Source organism: Bradysia coprophila, assembly GCF_014529535.1.
Source record: "Bradysia coprophila strain Holo2 chromosome X unlocalized genomic scaffold, BU_Bcop_v1 contig_130, whole genome shotgun sequence".
Classification (NCBI taxonomy): Eukaryota; Metazoa; Arthropoda; class Insecta; order Diptera; family Sciaridae; genus Bradysia; species Bradysia coprophila.
The window spans coordinates 525,870-550,580 of NW_023503296.1; the positions used below are offsets into that span (position 1 = coordinate 525,870).

General features: G+C 36.1%; 4 protein-coding genes across 4 annotated transcripts; 2 read left to right on the forward strand and 2 right to left on the reverse strand.

The window, feature by feature from the left end:
• The first annotated feature begins 87 nt into the window (after positions 1 to 87).
• LOC119067846 (DNA polymerase alpha subunit B) lies at positions 88 to 11,084 on the forward strand. Its single transcript, XM_037171078.1, has 7 exons — positions 88 to 533; positions 601 to 863; positions 7,967 to 8,046; positions 9,490 to 10,320; positions 10,381 to 10,584; positions 10,651 to 10,831; positions 10,893 to 11,084. Exons 1-7 carry the CDS (start codon positions 458 to 460, stop codon positions 11,034 to 11,036), a joined length of 1,779 nt encoding a protein of 592 aa, XP_037026973.1. The 5' UTR covers positions 88 to 457; the 3' UTR covers positions 11,037 to 11,084.
• Positions 11,085 to 14,063: 2,979 nt separating this feature from the next.
• LOC119067847 (ribosome production factor 2 homolog) lies at positions 14,064 to 16,765 on the forward strand. The gene is made up of 5 exons (XM_037171079.1): positions 14,064 to 14,196; positions 14,259 to 14,474; positions 15,896 to 16,169; positions 16,230 to 16,371; positions 16,430 to 16,765. Exons 1-5 carry the CDS (start codon positions 14,177 to 14,179, stop codon positions 16,705 to 16,707), a joined length of 930 nt encoding a protein of 309 aa, XP_037026974.1. The 5' UTR covers positions 14,064 to 14,176; the 3' UTR covers positions 16,708 to 16,765.
• Positions 16,766 to 16,856: 91 nt separating this feature from the next.
• LOC119067850 (flavin reductase (NADPH)) lies at positions 16,857 to 18,364 on the reverse strand. The gene is made up of 3 exons (XM_037171087.1): positions 18,255 to 18,364; positions 17,516 to 17,657; positions 16,857 to 17,454 (listed from the first exon to the last, which is right to left on the reverse strand). Exons 2-3 carry the CDS (start codon positions 17,586 to 17,588, stop codon positions 16,925 to 16,927), a joined length of 603 nt encoding a protein of 200 aa, XP_037026982.1. The 5' UTR covers positions 17,589 to 17,657; positions 18,255 to 18,364; the 3' UTR covers positions 16,857 to 16,924.
• Positions 18,365 to 20,032: 1,668 nt separating this feature from the next.
• On the reverse strand, positions 20,033 to 20,698 carry LOC119067851. The gene is made up of 2 exons (XM_037171088.1): positions 20,443 to 20,698; positions 20,033 to 20,367 (listed from the first exon to the last, which is right to left on the reverse strand). Exons 1-2 carry the CDS (start codon positions 20,584 to 20,586, stop codon positions 20,056 to 20,058), a joined length of 456 nt encoding a protein of 151 aa, XP_037026983.1. The 5' UTR covers positions 20,587 to 20,698; the 3' UTR covers positions 20,033 to 20,055.
• Positions 20,699 to 24,711: the final 4,013 nt, after the last annotated feature.

Below are 24,711 nucleotides of genomic sequence, written 5' to 3' on the forward strand. Positions count from 1 at the left end.
AACGTGTCTCAGTACTTTTCTTTCTCGAAAAGACGACAACACTGCACTCCACAATGTTTTCATGCATCTACTACTATTCCATTTCAATGGAAATGTCAATTTCAGGGTTGTGTGTTCGCCTGATCGATGTTCTTGAACAATAACAATATTGTAAACGTTAATAACGCAAAATTGCTTGTATTGTAACAAATTTTTAAAATAGAATGTAATGTCAATGGCGAGCAGATAATTTAATTTGAAACTGGAATTACATAGCGTAACGACGGAACTGTTACCAATCGACATCCATGTGTTCGCGCACTCTTCGAAACTTTTTCGATGTTTATGTGTGAACCCTCATTCTCTTTTCCCGCGCTTTGCATGTCACTGATGAAATTGTGTTTACTTGTTGTTGATTAAATAAAATAATTAATTCTAATAAGCCGTATAGAATTTTCGAAGCGTTTGCCCATAAAATATGATTTCAACCGAAACAATAGCCGAACAGTTCGATGAATTGGGTTTGGAACCATCCACAGCAATTCTGGAACGATGTATGTCAATCCGTTTTCAATAAAGAACAAAAATCTGAGGTTAACAGTGAAATTAATTGATTCTAAGGTGTACACCTATGCAATGAGTATAACATTACGGCAGCGGATTTCAATTCCATTTGGGTGGCATTTAGCTTGACCCATTTAAATGGAGCTGATCCAACTCTTGACAATTTGAATGAATTGGAGCGTAAAGAGTTTGCCAATGCGAAAAATGTGAACAATTCAAAGAACAAAACCACATCGCAACAACCGGACAACAATTCCTCCTGCTATGACGATTTACCGGACGACGACATTATGGACTCGTATGGTTTCCATACTCCAAAGGTAAGTTTTAATTTTCTGTTTTGTTATTGTTGTCGTGCTGAACAGTTAGTAGTGAAACTCTATCGGACACTCTAAGACAGTTAGCTGGATTTCTAGCGTGTAGAATAACATTATGATACATTAACATCATGCTCAATCACTGAAGTACGCGAAACCTACTTAGGGGCCGTTCATAAATTACGTAACGCAAATACCCGGGGGGGGGGGTGTTGACCTGGCGTTACGGTCCATACATTTTTTTTAAAGTTCCATACATTTTAGCGTTACAGACCCGGGGGGGGGGTCTGAAAATTATCAATTTTTGCGTTACGTAATTTATGAACGGCCCCTTATTACACTAAAAATCCTTATTCGATTTGTGTTTATTCGATTAGTATCATCAAACAACAACCATAGCGTGACCTCCTCGCGTTACCTCAACTTTTCAAAATAAGGAACAGAAAAACAACTGCCAATGCCGCCGTTGCAATACTAAGATTCAATCTATCACAAAATACCATTCCGAATTGGTTTTCCTGCTTGTACTGTTGATCGATGTTTACCAATAATTTTGGTGCTTTCTTAACGGCTGCGCATACGGATCTACTTGAAAACATTTTCTTTTCCAATGTCTTTCTACAAAACTATTGGCGTCAATTAAAATCGTCTTCATCCGCACAAGTATCTCGTTATAAAATAGCCACAGCCTGTAAGAACACTTCACGGGCTAAGTAAATAGGATGCTAAATTTTCAGATGAGTGATCCCGCTTATTGATACCATAAATGCTAAATGCTTTTCTGTCAAAACGCCCCAGATCGACGTGGAATCTAGTTTGTAATCTGAAAATTTCCTCTAAAATTCAAATTATTTGGTTTTATGTTCTCAAGCAGCTCCTTCTTGTGCTGCATTACGCTCCTACCAAAAATGAATTATCCCTCCACTTACTGTCCACTTACACTCCGAATGTTTTGGTGGTCCTTTTGTAAAGATTTTTCTCAACTCAGTGACGAAAACATGAGAAGAACGTTGCATGCAACTCGGTGATAAATGTATCTTATGCACCCGATGAGTATTGTCACACTCGGTCTGTCTAGTAAGAATCTAGTGCCTTGGTTGAATTACTAACTATTTCCGCATTTCATCAAGTAGCTGCCAAGCAGTCTAACTTCTCTCCGGGTGTAAGTTTTACAATATGTAGACTATTTTGTTAAGCTGTGGGGGAACAATCATCCAACAGTCTATTACTGATTCCGGGACATTTCTACTTTGGTGGAACCCTCTCAGTTTGATGCTGTTACTGAGACGTTAGGATTAAGGCCAACAAATTTCTACATGGCGGTTTAGTCAAAAACCAAAAAAATTCTTTGAATTGTAAATCGCTGCGAAACCGTACCAAACGTTTCCGGCTATTATTATTCAAATTTTACGAGATTTTAAAGTTTCTTATATGCTGTGTACACATTGTAGACCGAAATTATTTCTTTCTTTTGCTGTGAAAATTATTCAAATTCCTTGTGAGACGATTAACTACACCACTATACCTATTTCGCTTGGTAAAACATTCATGAACCCAAATGATTCATCATGTTTAACCTGAAATTTGTCTTAACCATTTTTCAAACGAATTTCAAACACATTTAAGGTTTTTAGAACCAAAGTTCAGATCATTATAATGTTTGTGAAGACCTTCTAACTTCTTACATATATACCTCTACTAGGTAATGGATGGCTATTCTTTCACAGATACAAACAAAAAATTATGCACATCGACGATGGCACATTCATGATCCAAATACTTGTTACTTTGTGTACTGTGTGTGCTATTGTAAAAGTGTACCTTTTCTTATAGCATCAACCACCTTCTCTTGAAGACGAAGAAAAAAAAAACTACAAAATTTTGTCTTAAGATCGATCGGACGAACCGTTCGACCCAACCAATAACATGAAAGGAAAAATTACACTTCTTTTAAAACCGAATCGAAAACGTTAAAGTAACATTATACCTATGGAAAAAGCGCACACACAGCTAAAATTTCTCAAGGACAAACAGTTTAAACGTTGTTTTTTCTTTCATTTTTTTTTTCATTTTATTTTTTGTTATTCCTCTTCCATTCACTTGTGTATTGGATCATTATTTTGACCGAATATAGTTTTTACAGGCATTTTAAACAAAAATGATTTGTGTTTCTGTGAAAAGGGTTCACCGAGTTTGTGTAGGGTTTTGTGCTTCTTCAGTTTTTCGCATAGCATCGTATGAGGTAGTATCAGACTTTCAGAATTTTAAGTATGCATCTTATAGCAAGGAGATTACCTATCGAATGGTACCACAATCGCCGAGTGCTGGGCCATGGGTCAGCCTTCGCATCCATTTGATTTTTGTACTCTCCAGCAGAAATGGTATAAAATAATGTTCTGCAGCAAAAAAATGTCAACATCTTGTCGACATACCGTCGTATCTAATAATCGGGAATAAATTCTTTTGTATTTTCAAATACGAACATCTTTAATACGTATGTAAAAATCCAGAGTCTGTTTTCTCTTCCATTCGTCAAGTATTTCTTTTTTTTTCGGTGTGTCGACTGGAGTAATTCGGTTTGTTTGCCCAGATTTTTGATAACATTGTTTGCAATTATTGCTTACTTTTTTCGTTCAATCGTTTTGATATCAGTGGCCTGGCTAGGGCATTCGGTGATAATAACAAAATATATTTAAATTTCGCAATATTTTTTGAATTCTTTCCGTTTTTGTTCTTTCGGACTTTCGGGTTTTAACACAACAATTTTGCAGCTTCAGCCATATGAGCAAGTATAAACCGTTGTGATTGTAGATCAGCTTAAAACCAGCTGGAGCAAATTCACGCTAAAATTTCACTGTCTCCGACTGTAACGCCATTTGAAGTATTTTATGAAGTTGTTTTTGCTTAAATTTCGATTTATTTAAAAATTAAAAATTCAAACAAGGCTGTCAAAAATGCGCTAAGCTGCAACAATAAAAATTTCCTAAGTTTCACCCCTGTGTGATTATAATCGTCACACCAACCAATCAAGCAAGAAGAATAGAATAGAAGAATTGGGTGGAATATAGCATGCACCTAAGCCTGTTGTGCTTCTCCACAGTTACTTAAATTCAGGCATGAGTCGTACTCTAAATAGAGTACTGAAACGGGACAGTGTATCAAACAAATTTTGGCGCATTTAAAGAAAAATTCATAGAAAATAGTACTCTATTTAGCAGCTGTCATTTGAAGCACTATGTGCTTTAAGAGCGTTGCACCAACGAAACTTTAATTTTGCTGTTCGTCATTTTCGAACATCTTCAATCGTCAAACATCACAATTCTACCGATTGGGTCAACAAACTTCAATTGAACGAGTACCATTTTCCCCATTTTCTAATCGAAAAATTTCATTTCAACAGAAACACATACCATAAACTATTCACAAAATGATTCACGAATATTATATACTGGCATGGTACAATATAATCAGCAACGAAATATATTTCCATTTAAAACCGAACGCTTGTGTAGGTATAAACAGTCTCAAGAAATTGTATTATATACGTATAGACACTGGTGTGTTGAGTGCTCTGTGGCATGATCCCTACATTATAACTGAAATCGTTCTAGAGAGCGTCGGTCTTGTCAGTTGAGCTTGAAAATTTTAAAAATAAAATATTTTAGTTAAATTTGCGCTTTTTTTGTGTCTGTTCGTAAAATATTTTATCAGTTATTTTGTCCAGAACAAGCGTGTTTATTTTCAATTAAGTTGAACTATAGACGGTTTGTGCGGTTTGTGATAGATAAATAAAAAAGTGGAAAAATAATCTTTTTTTTGCTAAGAAAAAATTCGTTTTGTTTTAAGAAGCCCTTGTTGCCAGCACTCTTGTTCGATTTTTGTTGTGTTAAATACAAGCAACTTGTTGAATGGACGCATTGCAAAACCATTTTTCTATACTAATCACATTTTTGCTCGCCTTTATTACAAAATTGATACAGCGACGTAGACTAAAAATGAAATTGCATCTCTGGACGATACAATTAAAATTGTAATAAAGAAACACCAGAAAAAACAATCCAAGATATTACATTCGTTTGTTGGATCCAAATTATATAAAATTTCATACAAAAGTCGGTTATAATATTGAAAAGCCACTATCGCGATGGTTTCTCGTTGTTGGTGTGTTTGTGTATAAATTTAATGTTATGCCGCGCTGCGGGTCAACAAATTTGTTTCATTATTTTATATATTCACGTACTTTTGTATTTATGTAGATCTATATACACATTTTATATGATGGTGCCCCTTTTTTCGCTGACTTGATTCGTTTTTTTTTTATTTAGTTTTATGTTACTATACAACTATCCGAGTCCCTCTATCTTATTCCTACTCATGTATAACGTACTTTTTTTGTCTGTGGTGCTACAGATTTTCTGTTCGTGATTGATTACACGTTCTTTTTTATTATTTTCATCTGAATATACAAATTATTTTCACTTCAGAAAGGGAATTAAGTATAAGAATTCTTTCAATTTTTTATTTTATTTCCATCATATTATTGTCTTGTAGGCATTTGTATAGATGTGAGTGAGTGAGTGTATTGTAAGTTGATCGTTTTCGGTTGTAAGATTATTATTTTTTCTTCTTCTTTCTCTTATTAAACCAAAATTCGGTTTCAAAATTATTATGTAAAAATAATAAAAAGAAATTTTTATCAATCCTCTGGGTATTGTGTTTCTGGTGTGAATATTGTACTGGAAATATTGTTTTGCGTGACGCGCTTTGTGCCAATCGGCCCTCGGAAACAACAACTCTTTTTCTCTCGCCGAAACAACTAAATAGCCAGTTAAAATCTATCAATCTTCTTCAACTACTCATTTATATAGATTAATCGGTGTGACTTGTGAAATTATTAAAAATTAAAATTATTAAAATCTATCGAAAAGAATACTCATTCCGTCATAATGAAATTAGTTCAATGCACTTGTTGCAGAAGAATATTATAAAATTGAATTTTAATTACAGTGTTTTGTTCTCAGTATTGTTATTGGTAACTGTAACAAAAGGGGAGTGATTTTATTTATGTTAAAATAGAATGTTTTATTGGGATGAATGTGTTAAAGAAGACAAAAAAAATGTTTTTTTTTCTCTGTTTCATTTAATGCACGCGATAACATAAATTAATTTCAGCATTTTCTTGGAAAAACGCTTTGTTTTGTTATTTGTACAGTTTTTGCTCTCTGCTAACTGTCTCTGTTATATCTTTTTGTTGAACATAACGTTCTCACGCGCGGTTCATCACTAGGCTGAATTTGCATCGATATATACTTTGGTGAATTTCACTAAATTCCAATTTTTCCAGACTTACTAAATTGTTCGAAATTGTACCAAAAAAAAAAACACAAAATTCTGGTCTACCCATCGCATTCTCAACAAATTTTTACAAACGGCCAAAAATGTTAGCCTTAGATTTATGACCTCTATATCTCTATCAATCAGTTGTCATAGTAGTAGTTCATTCTGATTTTATCTTTAGCTGCCGAACGCGTCTTGAACAAATTATTATTTATATGGGCGGGCTCATACAAAGAAAATAAATCGAAATGTAAAAACCGACATGGATTCGAAATTACAGAATCAATAGTATTTTACATAACAAGGGATAAAAAGTAGAGTTTTCGTGTGAAATTTTTTTAATCCGAAAACGCGAAAACGAGACTTTTCATTTTTATCCCGAGTTATATAATGGATTTTACTTGCTTATGGCGTTGAAACATGAAAACATGAATGTACTTCAATTGCTCGATTTTACCATTTCGATTGACACCGTGTATCAATAAATCGTTTGTCCATTTTGTAGTGCATCCAAGAAAAAATTTTACTTGGCAGGCAAAACGAAATTCTTCATAATTCGAAAAATGTTTGAGCGTTTCAAAGTGTCATCCCCATGATAAAATAACTTATTATTTAACTGAAAAATGTTTTTCCACGCGATAACTTGTTGTCGACGACGCTCTCTGTCGATAGATCGTTTTAGAACGCGGAGTCTGCAAGTTTCTTTAATTTTTTTTTTTGTTCCTACCGCATCGCATCCAGTTCGTTACACATGTTTCCATTATTCACAAAAAAAAGATTTTTTGAACTCACGGCTTTTGTGTAATTTGATATGAAAACATGTTTTCGAATTTGTTAAGGGCTCGCACATGACTTTCATAATGACTGTTCATTGTTCACTACTAATGATAAAAATCACAAAGAAATTTGAAGTCTTCGTTGTAAGTGAAAAAAAAAACGAATTCTAACCGAAATATTGTGTGTTCTTCTCATATTTTACTTTACTTCTATTCTTTGAGAGCAATTTTGTTTTACGAAAATGGTTTTTTTAGTCCGAAAAACTAAATTCGCACGTCATATTAGAAGGTACGTTGGTGGTCTTGTTGTCAGTCGTAAAAATTGGCGGTAAAAGTGTAGAGAAGTTACATTTTAGAAAATTATTTGTATAACAAAATGGAACTGAAACGATCAGTACAGTAGATGAAGCATAGATTTAAATTGTTTATTTTAACCAGCAGAGTTTTGTGTTCTTTTTTTTTAAATTTTGATTGCATCCAAGATTGGCTCACATAATGATTCTCTAACTTTTTTTTAAAATAATCTTTTTCAATGGGTGAGGGTCTGGTATCACATTATTTCTAAATTTGTGACTAGATCCACACTCATTAAGAAAGATAAAATTTTTGCTACAGTTTTTGTTGTTTCCACATAAAACGCTAAACGAAATAAAAACAAAAAAATTTCTTCGTCGATTTTTTTTTTGTTTCAAACTCTAATTTTGTCGGCGAACATGAATCTCGTTCACGATTTTTGTCTTCTACGTGACTAGATTTCATGCTCGTCTATTAAGTTTAGAGTCACTTCACAATTGCATTCTTTTTACACAATAATATTGTATAAGGTTTTAATATTGCGTTTTCACAATCCCAATCATTTAATAAAAAAAAAGGTAACTCCATATCCATTGTTTCTCCATTCATTCACCAAATTCAATTAGAAATTATCGACGGATTGAAACAAAGGCATTAAACCAATTTATACATTTCTGTTTTGTTTTGTTGTTTTTACAGGCACCGAAACCACAGTCGAGGCTTCATCGTGCTGCCGTTGAAAATAGCATAACTGCGAGTCCAGCAACCTATTCTCCGGTGTAAGTACCCTTAAGCAATCAGGTTCATTAACCGCACTATATTTTCCATGTTGCATCATATATTGTAAATGTTCATTCGATTCAATTTGTTCGTTACGAAAAGAATGATCGGAAAATTGTTTTTTATTTCTTTCTGCATTGGATCTCTGGTTGTTCGCTATTATTTCGATAATCTTTCATTCTTATTTACCGAACTGTATCTTGGTGTTTGAACTCTGTGCAGACGTGAGCATAAAGAACGTGAAAAATATGTAAATACTCTTCCCTAGTGTACATTATGTACAAAGGTATCCATTTATGTACCATCTACTAATTTCATGGTATTTCGAAATCATCCGTGCCTTCATTATTATACGCTTCGTTGCACTTGTTCAAGTTCATGACAACACCGAAATAATAATAAAAAAACTGTAATCAACAAACTCCTTTTCTTTTGTTATTGAAAATCAGAAGAAGAAGAAGACGCAAGAAAGAAGGGCGCACTTTGTGTAATCGGATCCATGCGTTTACCGATCCAAAAATGAAAACGTAACTTTCCATCCAGGCTTGGTGTTCTAATAATTTGATCTTAAAATCATTTACAAACTGGTAAAGTGTAAAAATCTGAAATTTGTGCAATGTTATTGTGTTCCCAGCTGTACAAACATAGCAGCAGCAAAACAGATACATAAGCCGTGCACAAATTTCAGATTCTTCAATTTTATTACTGGCAAGTTCGAGTTAAAAACGTTTTTTTGTTCATTTAATTTGATTCAACTTTATTGTTTTTGTCATGGAAATATGCAGCTGGACGATTCAAGTACGTTGTCTGTTATTTGATGTAAATAATTTTGTCGTTGTCATTCTCGAAATCAGTTTGAGTTAGATATTTTCACATTTTCTACAGATAATTATTTCGAAGACCTTTTATGTTTAATTTCTTGTTTGGCTTTGCTGCGCCATAGTCATCATTGTGATCAAGCACAGTAGGTGAAGTAGATAAAGCAGGAAAAACAATCTCCTATAACGTTCACTTAAATAGTGTACCTTTGTCCTAATATGCTTGCAACAGGTCAGGTAAGACATGTTATAAGTTCAGGCCTACCCGAACATCTACTCAATTTTTGAAGCTCAGTTATGCTTACTAAATATTGGTTTTACATTTTTTTTTGCCACTGTTGCTATGCACTAACGAGATGTGATATTTTTAAACTGGAAAAAAACGTAAAGTTTCGTTCGGAAAGTTATGGTACAGTGCCCAGAATAGACAAATACGCGTAAAGTCAAAGTCATTGGTTCACCTTGACACTCAACTCCATGCCAAGTCCCAAAGTCGTTTCTATTGCTAAAAAACCTGAGCCTGATCTGATTCTAGTTTGAAATATTAATTCCAGCCTGACCCCTAACCTGTTCCGAGCTCCACTTTGACTAAAAACAAATTTAGAAGAAAAATCGAAATTACAGATCTGGTCTGACCAAAGCTCATTCGGATACATCTGGTAAAGTTATATACACATATGGCAACTCTACGCTGCTTAAAAATACTGATTGGGGCAAACACTGCAAGCAAGACGTAGAAATTATTCAACTTTCCAATAACGATGCCGATACTCTGTTGGCGACAAACGAAAATTACATGTTCGATCCGCTGCTAGAAAAATGTTTAATTTCAAGAGATAGCCTCTATGGCATCGCTAAAGATGTCTACATGAAACATTTTAAAAACGACACACTTCGACAGAGCACAAATGACAACGAAGCGGATATTGAGCCATTCAGCGATCTTTCCAATCCGAATGTACCCGGTCCAGAACAAATAAAATGCGTCGGTCGTATTTGCTGTGATAATGAGGGTAAATTAGATGCATCGTCCACTGTGTTGATCGGGACCGATGATTCGAAAATGCGATCGGTAAATTTGAATTTCTCGAGACTGAAATCGTTCGCTGTAATACCGGGACAAACAGTTATGGTCAAGGGTGTAAATCCGCGTGGAGACGTTTTGTATGTTAACGAAATTTTGACCGAGAATACACTAAATTCGCCGAAACATATTCAGCTGGCCGAACCGTTAAGTATGGTGATAGCGTCGGGACCATTCACTAAGACTACCGATATTACGTATGAACCAATGCACGAACTCATCCAGTATTGTCAAACGAATAAGCCCAATGTGCTGATCATAAATGGACCGTTTTTAGATGCTGACAATCAGATCGTTGCTACGGGTGAGCTGTCAGAATCATTTGCATCATTTTTCGAAAAAATGATCGTCGGACTTGTGGACGCAATTGGGTTAGTAAGATAATTCAGTGATCGTACTGTTCGAAATTCAAACGTAAATGTTTTGTTTAGTGAGGACACCCATATAGCAGTGGTGTCATCGAGTAGAGATGCACATAGCACAATGGTCTATCCAACTCATCCCAATAAATTGATTCGCACCTACAACAATTTGTCAATGTTACCAGATCCGTGCACGATCAGCATTAATGGTTTCACAATTGGAATTATATCGACTGACGTAATTGGACACATAAGTGATGCGGAGCTGGCTGTGTAAGTTTCATTTCGTTGCATGTTTATTGTCTCTTTACTGTAATTTTTCAACATCTTTCTAATTAGTGGTGTTGCCGACAAAATCAAACGTTGCGTGAACTACATGTTCCATCAAAAATCATTCTATCCGCTCAATCCGCCATCGTTAGATCTCTTCGTCGATAGTGAATTAGCAGCAAAACACGGCCAATTAAATCACGTTCCAAATATGCTGGTTGTTCCCAGTGACACGAAACAATTTATTCGCGTAAGTCGTGACGACACGTAATTACGATTAGCGAAGACTTGACAATTTTTTGTGTTTGCAGGATATCAACAACTGTTTGGTTCTTAATCCAGGACGAGTGGCACCAATGAGCGACGGCGGAACGTTTGCAAGAGTTGTTGTAACCCAATCGGAGATTGAAACTCCATTAATGAATTACGTAGCATGTCAGATAATTCGTGTGTAATGCAACAGTTGACTTAATTATGCAAACAAAGAACTTTTGAAAAAAAAACTTTTGTGTTTTTGTAACCACCAACATGAACGTTTTCCTTTCTACTCCACTTCTACCGAAGGAGGTTCAAATTTCCTATTGAAGGTATGAAATGGTACTTGAATATACTTAAGATGAGAAAATAATGAGGAGGATAAACTAGACAAAACAGAAGTGCCTAATTTTAGAGCGTCTACGTCTACACCGAATATTCTAGTATCGAACTCTCCTGGTATGTTTCACTCGAAAACCACAGAATATGCAACGTTTCCAGGTGATCGTTCTGGATGTCAAAGATATAAGAGCGGATTTCTACTCATTGTGTAACCATTTCAAAATTTGAACGAGAAAATTTCATAAGAACTCGGCAAAAACGACAACAAATAATTTGCTTAAGTTTCTCATGCAAATTAGGGTAGTACTTATTTGCAAATTTTCAGAAGAGTTTCATGCCATTAATTTTAGCGAGCAGAAATGTCCCGTAACAGCCAGTGCGTCAAAAGTTAATCACATTTCGTTTCAATATGGAGTGTTTGGGGATCTGCAGCTTGATGATGTTGTTAACTATATTCTGTTTCAACATGTGTTTAGATTCACTCTACGAAAGGTTATTTCTTGTCTTTAAGAAAGAAATACAACCACCAGCCTCCAGATGTTTTCTAAGTTAATGCTAGTAGGTAGTAGAAGTGCTACGAAACTGTGAAACTAATTTTACCTTTCAGTATAAAGCTTACACATTGTTGGTATAGTGAAGTACTCGATTTATTCAATTCAATAAATTCCAAGGCTTCCATCACCAATCCTTCAGTAAATCTTTGTCACTCGTCATCCCTCTTTAAGTGCCGCCTTTTACCTTTTGGGCGCCACGGGCACTTTAAAAAATAGATAAATTTTTGTTCTTGACGTTTTTTTTCGGACGCCAGTTTTTTCAGTTTCTTTTTGGGTGCCAATCTTTTTTTCCGGGCGCCACGGGCATTTGCCCAATTTGTCCATATGGAAAAGGAGGCACTGCCTCTTTTAACGTAAAGCACACAACACCAGAAAATCAATGCAAAACGAATCGTTTTCACCTTCTAATTGAATGGAAAGTGGTGTACTAGATATAGAACCCAAGCTTTATGTTTCACTTGCTATTGTGCTAATTACGACTGTCTTATCAATATTCTGCAGGTTCATCAGGTCATCTAATAACATCAAAGGCAAAACATTTGGCCTTGATTTACACAATACCAGATCAACGTGATTTGTAACGGAAACTTTGAGTTTGCATTCTATAGACGTCCTTCTCTTCGACTCACTCTGATTGCAGTTGACTAACTTTTCATAAAAATAAATTGTGAACTGAATCCACGAAAATGTCCGGGAAAATCATATTTTTCATTTAAACTAACGGCACCACCACGCCATTGTTAGCGAAATTGACCGTTCCAGGCCCAAAATGGACGGAGACCTTAAATGTAGAGACAAACCATCATCAATTTTAATTCGTGGCAAACACTCACGTTGTTTTGACGTAGAAATGCTTTCCCCAACGAAATCGGAGTAACATTATCATGGCTGATTAGGAAATTCTCGACAAAATTATTTGCACCAATTGAAAGGCTCAACGTAGCCGTTCCAACAATTTTGTTTTTTGTCGTACACGACGGGAATATAATTATTAATGAGTTCATTGCAAAAGCCAAGATTTAAAATATTCTCCTCTTTCGGCCAGTCAATTCTGGCTTTGGTCATAGTATTGTTGACGACGATATTGATTTCCATGTTTGATGGATGAATTTATATTTGAACACTATATTTGATACACCGCTGTGTTCTCCGCTCTGTGTGCGTTACACTCAGGGCCAGGACCTATTTTTTCGGAAGAGTACGACTGGCAATTCGTTGTAATCGACTGGCGATTCGTTGTAATCGACTGGCGATTCGTTGTAATCGACTGGCGATTCGTTGTAATCGACTGGCGATTCGTTGTAATCGACTGGCGATTCGTTGTAATCGACTGGCGATTCGTTGTAATCGACTGGTGATTCGTTGTAATCGACTGGCGATTCATTCAGGCCTCAACGTCTTATTCCCACACCAGATACAGAGACAAAACGGAAACCGTTTTCCACGCTTTGTCTCCTAATTGTGTCAGCTTTTGTTCGGAATGTGACTTTTTAGTGTTACGTGGACCAAAAAGTTGTAATTTTTGACCACGGTGACATAGTATCGATACAATAAGAGTTCGACAAAGTGAGATTTCATACAGCTTATTATTCGCCAACACTGTTAGGGATTTTTAGGTGAATGTACTCTCAACGCGCTTCAAGTATGAGTGATACTCTAAATGGGGTACTGAAACTTGACAGTGTGTCACATAACTGTAAAACACTGTAAAAACATTTTCATGTAAAATATAGTACTTTCTGTAGCTGACCACTATGATCACTTTCGCTTGAAGTTCGGTGGTACTATTCATGTAATGACTTGGCCATGTTCAATATGTTCAAACAAAATAACGGTTTCAAGAAAAAGTTTATTGCTTTTCGTTGCATGGTTCTGACCTGATCGACCCTGTAATAATTAAATAACATGCATACACTGTACGTTGCGCATCAACTTTAACGACAATTAAATTCCATGACTAGATCCTCGGATTTTAGACCTTCATGACATCCATCAGACAAGCGACAATCGTCTTCCTCGTCGCATCCAAGGTTCTGAAAGAACAGGTGAAGACAACCCTGAGTTGATCACGAACGCGGTGACACACAACGGCTGCGAAGTTTATATGTAAAATGCAACTTAACAAAAACAAAATTCTGAATTTTCGAGAAAAATATTTTCTTTAAGTTGATTTCTCACACTATCTGTTTATAAAATTTGGCGTCAGCCGCCTTCGTGGTTCTTTCAGAACTTTGGTCGCGTCGGAAGAAACCTAGAGAACCGCTTCTAGTCTTTTTTTACATCGATCTGGTCTATCTATACTACTAAATCGATGTTAAAGATTCTGGCAGCACTGAACGCTTTTGACATTTATATGTCAAAGTCACCAATCAAAACACGTGGTCGACATATTGAGTTTTGTTTATTCTACCAGTTACAAACAGAAATAATTCATTCACACCACAATGTCGCTCCTCAGAATTAAGTATTACAACCAATCATTTACTTATGAACACAATCCCTAATGTGCCACATCTATTTCCACAGAAAACCCACCACACGTAAAGGCAAAAAGATTTTATTGGCTCGAGAACCTCAACTTCACGAAAAAGTCAAAAACACATTGTTCATTGAAGGACGAAAATGTTCAGGTGATGTTAAACAAGCGCTGAAGGACCTTTATCACATTAAGAAGCCACTTTGCAAAGTATTGACTAGAAGCAATGATATCTCCCCATTCGAAGATACATCATCATTACAATAGTAAGTAACAACCGGTTTTTATAGACTCGGAAATAGTGCTCGAAAAAAGTGATGGGCTGAAAAATTGTAAAACTTATCCGATCATGTTATAACTGGCTGGATTCTCGTCTAAGTCGAAGACGAACATCTTATTTTCTGTAAGATGTAAAGTCAACTTTTGCAAGTAGTTGCAACAAATATTTTCCTTTTGAGGGATTCTTTTGAAAAACATTCGACCGAAATCGGATGCATTTTCCAGTGGAATTTTTTATGCGTGCCCAGAAAGGTATTCGACCCTAGAAGCCAAAACCACTTACAAAAATTTATCTTTGAAGCTTGTGTGGGTAGCGAGAGGTCATCAAAAAATCGAAATCTTGCACTTTTCTTACAAAAATTTGTCCAGTTTTACACGAGCTGTACAGGGTAACTACGACGAAATATGAGCACCTAAACATTTCATATTTCATCATAGATGCTTCCAAACCCCCATAAGCTTTCTAAAGAAACCCCACACGATCTTGTACGGCTCGTGTATATCTGGAAATTTCTATAAGAAAAGTGTGAGTTTTCAGTCTTTTTTCGTTTGAAAACTACAACTGCACATATCTCAGTGTGGATGAATTTTAAACCCAATAAGACCCGATTTGTTCCGGAAGTACTTGCAATTATCTTTCTAATGACACCTTACACGACCCTGTACCGCTCGTGTACCTGGAGAAATTTCTGTAAGAAAAGTGCAAGTTTTCGGTTTGTTGATCACCTCCGGACCAGCAAAACGAGCTTCGAAAATTTTTTTGGAAAGTGGTTTTGGCTTCCTGGGTCTAGAACTTGTTGCAATATAGGATATGTGATTTCGTGATATAACTTATGAAAAAGCCTAAAATTGACCGCTTCAAACTTTATTTAAAAACTATTTACCTTCAAACTTCGCACCATCGAACAGAAAACTTTCCGCAAAAGGTCTTAAATGTCCGGTGAAGTGGCGGTGAAAATAATTTCCAATGTGTCGGGTGGTACAGTTAGAGGCAGTGAAATTTTAGTATGAATTTGCTTCAGCTGTTTTTCAGTTGATCCACACAAACAATCAAAACTGTTCATATCGTCTTAATGCGGTTTTACCACTATCACGCGCGTGCATGTGGCTGTGGCAGCTTCAACCGTTTAATCAAGTATAAACAGTTTTGATTGTATGGTTCATGCTGAAATTTCACTGCCTCTGACTGTAAAACAGAAACGAGTGATATATTATGTTACGGGTCGGCAGTAAATGGTTTTCCCTACTCTATATAAATTCTAACATGACCTGAGTAAAGATCGGACACCAGGATCGACAATTAAAAATGATCGTGTTTCTCCGGTTTTAACATAATTCGTTGGAGACCATCACCATTCAAAACCCAATGGAGTTTTTTTTTACTAAAACGTTTTCCATCAAATTTTAGTTTATCCGAGAAGAATGATTGCACACTCTTTATGTTCGGATCAACGTCGAAAAAGCGGCCCGACAATTTAGTCCTTGGACGCATGTATGAACATGAATTGCTAGATATGGTGGAATTGGGCATTAAGCAGTACAAAGGTCTGCAGGATTTCAAAAACGATAAAATTGGCACCTGCGTCAAACCATGCTTGGTGTTCAACGGTCCGAAATGGGGTCAAACAGAAGAGTATCGACGATTGAAATCACTTTTTATCGATGCATTCCACAGGGATACGGTTAGTTTGTGCACGTACAGGAGAAAATGAAAGGAAAACTAAAATTCGTTCTGTCAATAGGTTCAAGCAATACGACTTCAGGGTATCGAGCATGTGCTCAGTTTTACGGTAACTGACGACAATTTGGTGATGCTGCGATCGTATAAAGTTTTATTGAAGAAATCTGGTCACAAGACTCCTCGTATTGAGTTAACCGAAATCGGTAAGATTAAAAATCGAACGTAATGATTCATCGGAACTAATCGAATTGATTTCCACAGGTCCATCGATTGACTTTTCCATTCGTCGAACGAAAATTGCCTCTGACGATCTCTACAAACTGTCAAGGAAACAGCCGAAACAATTGAGAGTGACCAAAAAGAAGAATGTCACTCGCGATGAATTGGGTAACACACACGGCCGTGTTCATGTTGGAAAGCAGAATGTTATGAAAGTGCAAACCAGAAAGGTTCGGGCGTTGCGGGCTACACCCGAAGAAAAGAAGGCGAAGAGACAACTGAAAAAGGCCGAATTGAGGAAGGCCAAAGCTGCTGCTTGATTTTGCCAATGTGAAATCAAAATTGAAAAATTTGCTTCAATAAATGAGGCGAGACCCATTTTTTCATTTTCAAAATATGTTTCCTTCGTGCTGGTAGAGTGATGAATTGCTCAAAATCACTACGACTTCTGGTTAAAGTGAAAAGTGTCAGTCAAACTACAAATTCTTAAATTTATTAACTCGCAAAAACTGACAAATTTTCTGCGGCCATCAACATTTACACTTTACAAATGCCAACGATCTTTCCATAATGCTCACTTTGGTCCAGTGAATCAATTAGAAATTTACCCAAATCATACTTCGATATGACACGACCACCGGGAGATTCACCATATGCAATTTTGAATTCACCGGAAGGTTCATTGGCAATGTGTGGAGGATGAACGGCAATGAAATCCAAACCGGATGGTTTCAGCAAGTCCATCATCTTCTTATGTTCTGCATTCAAATGCTCGAATTGCTTGGGTACTTTCTCCGGTTCCCAAAATAGAAACGACGATAGACAAACCGACACCTTTGTCAATTGGTGCGTCTTCATTCCATCAATTATATTCTGCATGCCTGTCGACAAAACAGTGGTCGGCTCTAGGCTATTACGAGTTCCTAGAACTACACATACTGCATCGGTTCCTTCAAGAGTCTTCTCGACATCGGCCAAATTGGTGACGTCACCTTTCACTAGCTCCACTTTGTCTTTAAATCGTTGAACGGTCTCTTCGGTCCGGTAGAGCAATCGAACATTTTTTCCTAAACGGCATGGCAGATATAAAATATGCAACCGGAAGAACACTATCAGCAAAATTGGTACCTATTTTCAAGGCATGATCGACGGCACATTCGCCAGTCATTCCAGTTCCACCAAATATCGCAATTTTTCCCATTTCACTGATTAGGCTAGCTTCTGAATCGTAAATACGCAGTGAGCGTTTAAGCAAAGTGTTTATTTATACCTTCCGAGTAGAAATGATTTAGCAAAAAATGGAATGTAAAACACACTGCGGTAGCAGTGCGATTGTAGTATGCGGTTAGCGGCTTTCAATAATCAGTGGAGCTGCGGGAATTCGTAATGAGAACGGTAAGTACCTTGATTGGTATTGATTATTACAGTCAGATCCATTATCTGGACGTTAAATTAAACACGTAAGTCGTAATGACCACCACAACAACTCCCAGAAAGCTAATTTGAGAACGTGCCCTTTTCGACAATCTCTCAAATTTCGATTGAATCCATTTGTTGACAATGCATAAGATTATTAAACGCCCGTTAATGGTCTGTGATGTTACGTGTGGTAAATGATTTACGAACACAAAATTCAAGTATTCAGATTCCGAACTGTGCTTTTGGTCTCACTAAATGATTTTTGACGTTGAGTGCACGTAATATATAAACAGAATACCTGCGAAATTGCATAATTTAATGGACTCTCTGAATGCCATGCAAACTAATTTCGAAATTGCCCTGATTGTTCCATCTCAGTTATAATTTTTTCGGTTTTCTGTCTCACTACGGATTCCCTCAACTCCTGAGCAAAAAGTAAACGACTTACTAGATAAAATAAATAATGAAAATGGTTTAAACAATCTTGAGTTTATACATACACAAGCCACACAAACATGTTTCTGTCAAAGCAGTTAGGTAACGTAGTGCATATATGCGTACAAAAATGACATTATGCACATGATAGTCGAAGAATGTTAAGATTAATTATTATTATTCCACACGCTCAATATATTGTGCGATATGGTTTAATAGGTCTGGATATTGCACAAGCGGAATAGGCATGATCACTGACAGGTAGAATCTAATTGACGAAAAAAAGTGGATTTTAAAATCGAATTGATCTGATGGCCAAGTCGAAATTAAAATTCATACAACTAAAAAGATAACAAGAGTTCGATTCGAATACTGCCTGTGATGCCGCATTCACATCACATTGTTGCAACTCAACATGAAAATATTCGAAAACTGCGAGCTTTAGATGCTTCTATAAAACGGTAGAGCCTGGCAAGGTGTTATATAAGGCACACGATGTGTATTGTATATAACTGCACATCTAATAAAGAACTTTGGACTCGATATCAAAAATAACTATTAACGAAACATTGATTAACAGTAAAATCACTTCGGTGCTGTGAGAGTAGAATTTCATCGAAACGGTCAATCTAAATTCATTGCTACTGTCCACTAAACTGACGAAGCAAATTATATTCATCCCTAATGACACCGATGCTCATTTGAGTTGTTGATATTGGCTAACGAAATTATTAGGGTGTAACGGTGTATACGAACAAATTACCAAAATGAATGAGTGGTTTAGATTCTACATATTGACGAAATCAATTGAAACAAATGGACAGAACCTGCGGGACATTGACTCGGCATTCTTTAACGTGTTGTATTCGTTGTATCATAGTGGATTATAGTAAAATTAAGAAGGAATTAATGAACAATCACAACCACAAAAGTCCATAGCCTTGACTTCGTGCTTAATGCAACTAAACTACATCCAGGCGATCCAGCAGCAGAGTTCGCGTTGTAATGAAACTGTAAATTTAGCAAGACAATCTTCATTATATTAGGGTAAATTGAGACTATAGAGATTGCATTTACCGACTTCAACCAATTTTAGGTAAATGGCACCTGCAGGTCGAAGCATATAATACGTTGATACGTTTTAGTGGTGAAAATTGCTGTAAAATTTACCGATAATTTTTCGGTAAATTTTTCAGTAAATTTTGCCAATAAACTTCATCGCATCGACTTTATCCACACGACAATGGCTTTAACGAAAGATATTACTAAGCTGATAAGAATTGTATTAGTAATATTACTCTAATTGAGACGATTCACTGAAGTACTGCTATACAGTATAGGACACCTCCTAATGGAAACAAGAATATTATATTTCATCGGTAATTTCCTCTAGTAAATTTGAAGAGTTAAGGAGATCGAAACGATTGTCGTTGAATCAAATCAATGTAAACTTTTCTGAGTGATGGGATAGCACTTACAGTTTAAAAAAATGACTACCGTTACTGACCTGTTAGTTTAAAAAATCGAATCATTACCGTTTCACTATTTGAGAAAATGGCTCACCGGTCAGGAAAAATATGAACAATCTAAATGAGCAACTTAACTGATGTGGTACTTTCGTGGATCCATGGCAATAAGGCCCTTCATAATTCCATAAAAAAATAATTTCCATCTTAGTCTTCAACTCGAATTGAAACTTATTTACCTACAGTAACTGCCATTCGCTCATCTCTGAACATTTCTTGGTCTCCGTTTCAGCTGCAAGTTTGACAGAGGAACAGAACATTTTAATTATTTTTTTTTTACATTTTAAACTATATATTTTCATCCGAATCATTACTACTAGCATCATCATCATCGTCATCATTTATTTGATTATCATTGTTATGTGATTGTGACGTTCTCCTAACTTCATTCGTTGGCACTCTATTGCTGATTTCAACAGATGAAGCTTCACTTTGACTGTTTGTTGATTGGGAATATCTATGCAATTGCATTCGAACCTGTCGCAGTTGTGCAAAGTGTACCCGGCTCTTAGTCATTTTAACCATTAGATCATGATGTTGTTCAACTCGACCCATACAAGATTCACATATTGTTTTTGGTAGTGGATCGGTTGGTGTGATCTTTCAAGTAACAAATCAATACAATCAATGATGGTCTAGTTGATTGCAACTGACTAGGAATGTTATGATACTTACTGTTACAGGTAAATAGTCATTTATCTTTTGTGCTAATCCTAAGCTTCTTCCCTTATCACCATATATGTGAATAACTGTTCTGTGCATTTCCGAACATAAGCGACACAAAAATCCTGCTATGCAAGCCTTATCTAAACTGCCCATTGCTAAGTGTATCTAAATTAATCTAATTGTCTTAAACTCGACGTTGGACAGGCCTAGGATTTTTTTTTTACTTTAAAGAAAACAAAGTATCTTAATATATTAATATTAATAATAAAATGTCATTTGTTTGATTTCAATCCGTTCCGTTGGCACCATTGTTGTGTGCCTGTCAAAAAATCATCTGGGGGACAAAAGGGAGAAAAAAATCAACTTCGATATCGAGACGTTTAGAGAGTGCAAAAGATTTGAATCGTACATACAGCGAAACACATTGAGATGGTTATTCTTTCACTTTCAATAAACGAGAGGTGAATGTTAGTCTCTTTTTCTTAAATTGTCGAATCAAAGTCGTTAAATCGAGGCTGTATCTAACGGTTTACCGAAGTAAATCATTTGAATCGAACATTCAACTGCTTGTTGATAATAGTCTATTACGCCCTTGTCTGAGCCGAAGGTAGGTACTGTACTCACACAACGCAAAACCATCATCCTTTACCGTTCTTTATTGCCCGCCCCATGCGAAAGACGACCATTACATAGCAGTTTGCCTCCTCCAAAAATGATACAGGATCACTGGATTCGAGTGCATGATAATATTTTCGATTAATTTAACCATAGAGTTACACTCAATATTCCGAAGGTACAAAACTTTCTTTTACCTGGAAAACACACTAATTACAGGGGTGGTGTTATCTAATACACAGAAAAAATCAAGTTCAAACGCATACACCAGAACAAACAAACAGAGCATAATTGCTCTTCCCTTTCCCATGGATCGCGTGAAGCGAAAGTGGAGACGAAATGCTGTTTCGACCTCCGGATACAGTGGCGGTCAGAGGTTAGCGTGGTCTAACCATCTTCAGTCGTTCCACTGATCCGTTACACGAGACAGCAGTATATTTTCTGATTGAACTAGTAATTTGAAAATTTACAATAAAAGTTCTGCCACCTTCAATATTCCTTTGAAAGTTTTGTACCTTCGAAATATTGAGTGTAGCTCTATGAATTTAACGAATTTAACGTGAATCCCTCTGCGATCTTTGACTTTCGCATAGGGCAGAGTAAAATAAACCTTTACTCTGTCGTGCAGTAACTCGTTTAATGAGGTAACAGTTTTATGATGAAAGCAAACTCGCAGGTGTGTTTTTCGAGCAACTATCTTCGGTAACTGTTTCGACTCGTATATAAAACTCTACTCATGTCAAAAAGACAAGTACTGAAGGTTCTTGCTCAAGAAACACACTTGCGAGCAAAGTATATAAACACTGAAGGTAATGTAAATCCGCAGTTACACACGGATCTAAACTTTCAGGTGAATTTTAGCTCCGTTAGATTACATACGTATTGAATTCGTTTGCGTCAAGCTGCATCTAGTGGTGAATCTGGAACGATTTAGCGGCGTTATGTTGCACACATATAAAATTCGTTTGCGTCAAGTTGTATTTAGTGGTGAATTGGAAGTATTTAGGGCCGTCATGTTGCACAAGTCTAAGTTAGACAACATACGAAAATGAATTCACCTGAAAGTTTGGATCTGTAATTTCTTTGATCCGTTGAGGGTCTGCATTACCTTCAGTGTTTATATACTTTAGAAAAACCTACCCTCCTGGTGCTGTTGTGCGTCGAGAATGAGTTACTGCAGTGTTGACGCGTCTGCATAACGTTCGATTCCCAGTTCCAAATAAGGCAACTGCTTCGTGTACAGTTCCAACTCTTCGTATTCGCGAGCATTCTTGAATTGGAACGATTTCGAGTGCGAAAAATGTATAGTCTCGTACATTACAAACAATCGTTTTGTAGAGTGCTCGGAGTGCTCTCTGGTATCAGATTCTTCTTTCAAACAAAGCTGTTCAAGAAGTGAAATTAGTGTTCACTATCGAACATGTTGATAATTTTAGCAATCTAATGCGACAAATTGAGAAGTTGCAAAGTTTCTATTTTTTCCGTTCACTATGTATTAGCGGATACGTTATTCAGATACAAATTATTTAGCTTTTTCTCACCTTACTTTGTTTCTATTTCTTATAAAAATCTAAAGAGTTGATTAAATGCCAGACGCAGACATTGTTCAGCGAGAACTTTAGCTTTTATTTATTTAAATGTGTTTTTATTTACGTATTTTACTACACTGGTAGAAAAGTTAACACCTGATATGTAGAACTAGCTGCCAAAACGCCTTTTTCCAGTCTTTCTATCAAAATACGACCGACATTACATACAATTACATGCTAGAAGTAAGGGTGGAAAAAGGCTGTGTGGCAGCCAGTTATGCATGTCAGGTGGTAACTTTTCTATCACTGCACCGTTAAAAAATTGTAAAAGTTGTTAATTAAGTCTTATCAACACGCCTTATATACACAGTTTTTGTGTGAATGAGTGGGTGAACCAAAATAGCTATAGTTACGAGCGGAGCGAGTTCGGCAACACATCGTGTGCGCAAACCCCATTTACTAACGTGTTAGCAACAAGATTTTATCTACTGTTAGTTGAAATATTCAAAATTTTCAAGCAAAACCACGACAGAGTAAAGTTAACCAGGCAGGAGCGCTACTTTGACTAAGGACCTGAATAATCTAGTTGCCCTACATTTTTTTCGAATAAAATTTTTCAATTTATGTCAGTGTTCATTTTCATCCAGTGTATTAGGTCCCTTTTTTGATGTTTCGAAAATGAACCGCTCCTGCCTGGTTTATTTTACTCTGCCGTGGCAAAACACATCAACACAAAATTCTGCTACACATGATCGTAGTAGGATTCGGTCAATTGCGTGCGCCAAAGTTGCATAAAGCATATAACTAAATATATAAACTTATGCGCACGGAAATTTTAGTGTGTAAATTGACTGTCTTTGCTAACTAGATTCATGCTGAAAACTATGAATTTTTTCAACTTACAGTAGATAGAATAACTCAGACCCCTTCGCTTTCCATTTTCAATTTTCGGCAGACTTACAACGTAAATTGATTAGTTCTCTAGCTAGTTCTCTCGTGTCCATATCTCATGCCACGTTCGATCGATATCTCAAAGTACCCGGTTGATCGGTGAATGACTTTTTTGAGAATAAGCCCTGAGATCTATATTGCATCCAAAGCAATAAATCTTTAGTAGAAAGAGACTGGAACATTGCTGTTTGTATTGGTAAATGTGTGAGTCCTTCACCAACTCTTCACTACATAGTTATTCTCTCTTTTTTGATGACAGACTCTGTCTAGATGTCCAGGAGCAAATACAAACACGTGAAAAAAAACTTTCTGTAAACTTTGGTACCATCCAATTCAATATTTATTTTTCTCGTGTTTTTTCTTAAACGTTTACACTAATTATAGGATCGGAAAAAAGAAACTGATTTTGGATACATGCTGCTGATGTGAAAATTTCTATTTTCACACCACTAAAACAGCGTGACAAATTTTCTTGTGATTATTTCGACACGAAAAGTTAAAGTTTTATTACATTCAACCGGTGTGAAAATACTGTATATTTTCACCTATGTGAGTGATAAACATGGAGTTTTTACACTAGGTGGCGCGAAAATTATATGAGCACCCTAACATGTTTAAAAATGACTGCGTCGAATGTAACTCTATGATTGGCGGCTTGAACTCCACACAAAACGTATTCGGTAGTCGAAAGTCCATAGGAATCGATTATTTTATTTGGCATTGTGCGAGTAAATGTTTTGTGATCTATGTTACCGTATCAATTCTATTAACGCTAACCTTTTCGTTTTCTTTTTTCCAAATATTTTTTAACCTTAACTAGTGTCTCTTAAGAGTCTCTGGCTCTTACCAGACTAAATATTAAAAAAATAAATATTTTTTCAGTTACTGCGTAACTTTACACGTAAAAAATTCCACTTTCGTATCTAAGATGTTCCTCGCCGTTCCTTTAATTTCTCTCATTTCGTATGCTTGAAGTGGAAAATAATTAAAACCAGAGAAACCCATCAGAAGAACGGCATAGATACGAAAGTAGGACCTTTTACGTGTGGAAAACAGTAGATTAATGAGCATCTATTTTTTGTTAATTGAGTTAATTCATTCAAATCGTTTCTGCTAAAATTTCAACGCGAATTATTTTTTATTAATTGCAGAACATTTTGGTTTTAATTTACGTTAGAAGCTC

What these genes read in the sequence shown, in the direction of transcription:
- LOC119067846 (XM_037171078.1), top strand. Translation starts at nt 458, where the DNA reads ATGATTTCAACCGAAACAATAGCCGAACAGTTCGATGAATTGGGTTTG. An exon ending in CACAGCAATTCTGGAACGAT is followed by an intron (nt 534 to 600) that starts GTATGTCAATCC and finishes ATTGATTCTAAG; the next exon opens with GTGTACACCTATGCAATGAG. An exon ending in ACACGAAACAATTTATTCGC is followed by an intron (nt 10,832 to 10,892) that starts GTAAGTCGTGAC and finishes TTGTGTTTGCAG; the next exon opens with GATATCAACAACTGTTTGGT.
- LOC119067847 (XM_037171079.1), top strand. Translation starts at nt 14,177, where the DNA reads ATGTCGCTCCTCAGAATTAA. An exon ending in ATGTCGCTCCTCAGAATTAA is followed by an intron (nt 14,197 to 14,258) that starts GTATTACAACCA and finishes CTATTTCCACAG; the next exon opens with AAAACCCACCACACGTAAAG. An exon ending in ATGCATTCCACAGGGATACG is followed by an intron (nt 16,170 to 16,229) that starts GTTAGTTTGTGC and finishes TTCTGTCAATAG; the next exon opens with GTTCAAGCAATACGACTTCA.
- LOC119067850 (XM_037171087.1), bottom strand. Translation starts at nt 17,588, where the DNA reads ATGGGAAAAATTGCGATATTTGGTGGAACTGGAATGACTGGCGAATGT. An exon ending in CGATCATGCCTTGAAAATAG is followed by an intron (nt 17,455 to 17,515) that starts GTACCAATTTTG and finishes CATGCCGTTTAG; the next exon opens with GAAAAAATGTTCGATTGCTC.
- LOC119067851 (XM_037171088.1), bottom strand. Translation starts at nt 20,586, where the DNA reads ATGGGCAGTTTAGATAAGGCTTGCATAGCAGGATTTTTGTGTCGCTTA. An exon ending in ATGACTATTTACCTGTAACA is followed by an intron (nt 20,368 to 20,442) that starts GTAAGTATCATA and finishes GTTACTTGAAAG; the next exon opens with ATCACACCAACCGATCCACT.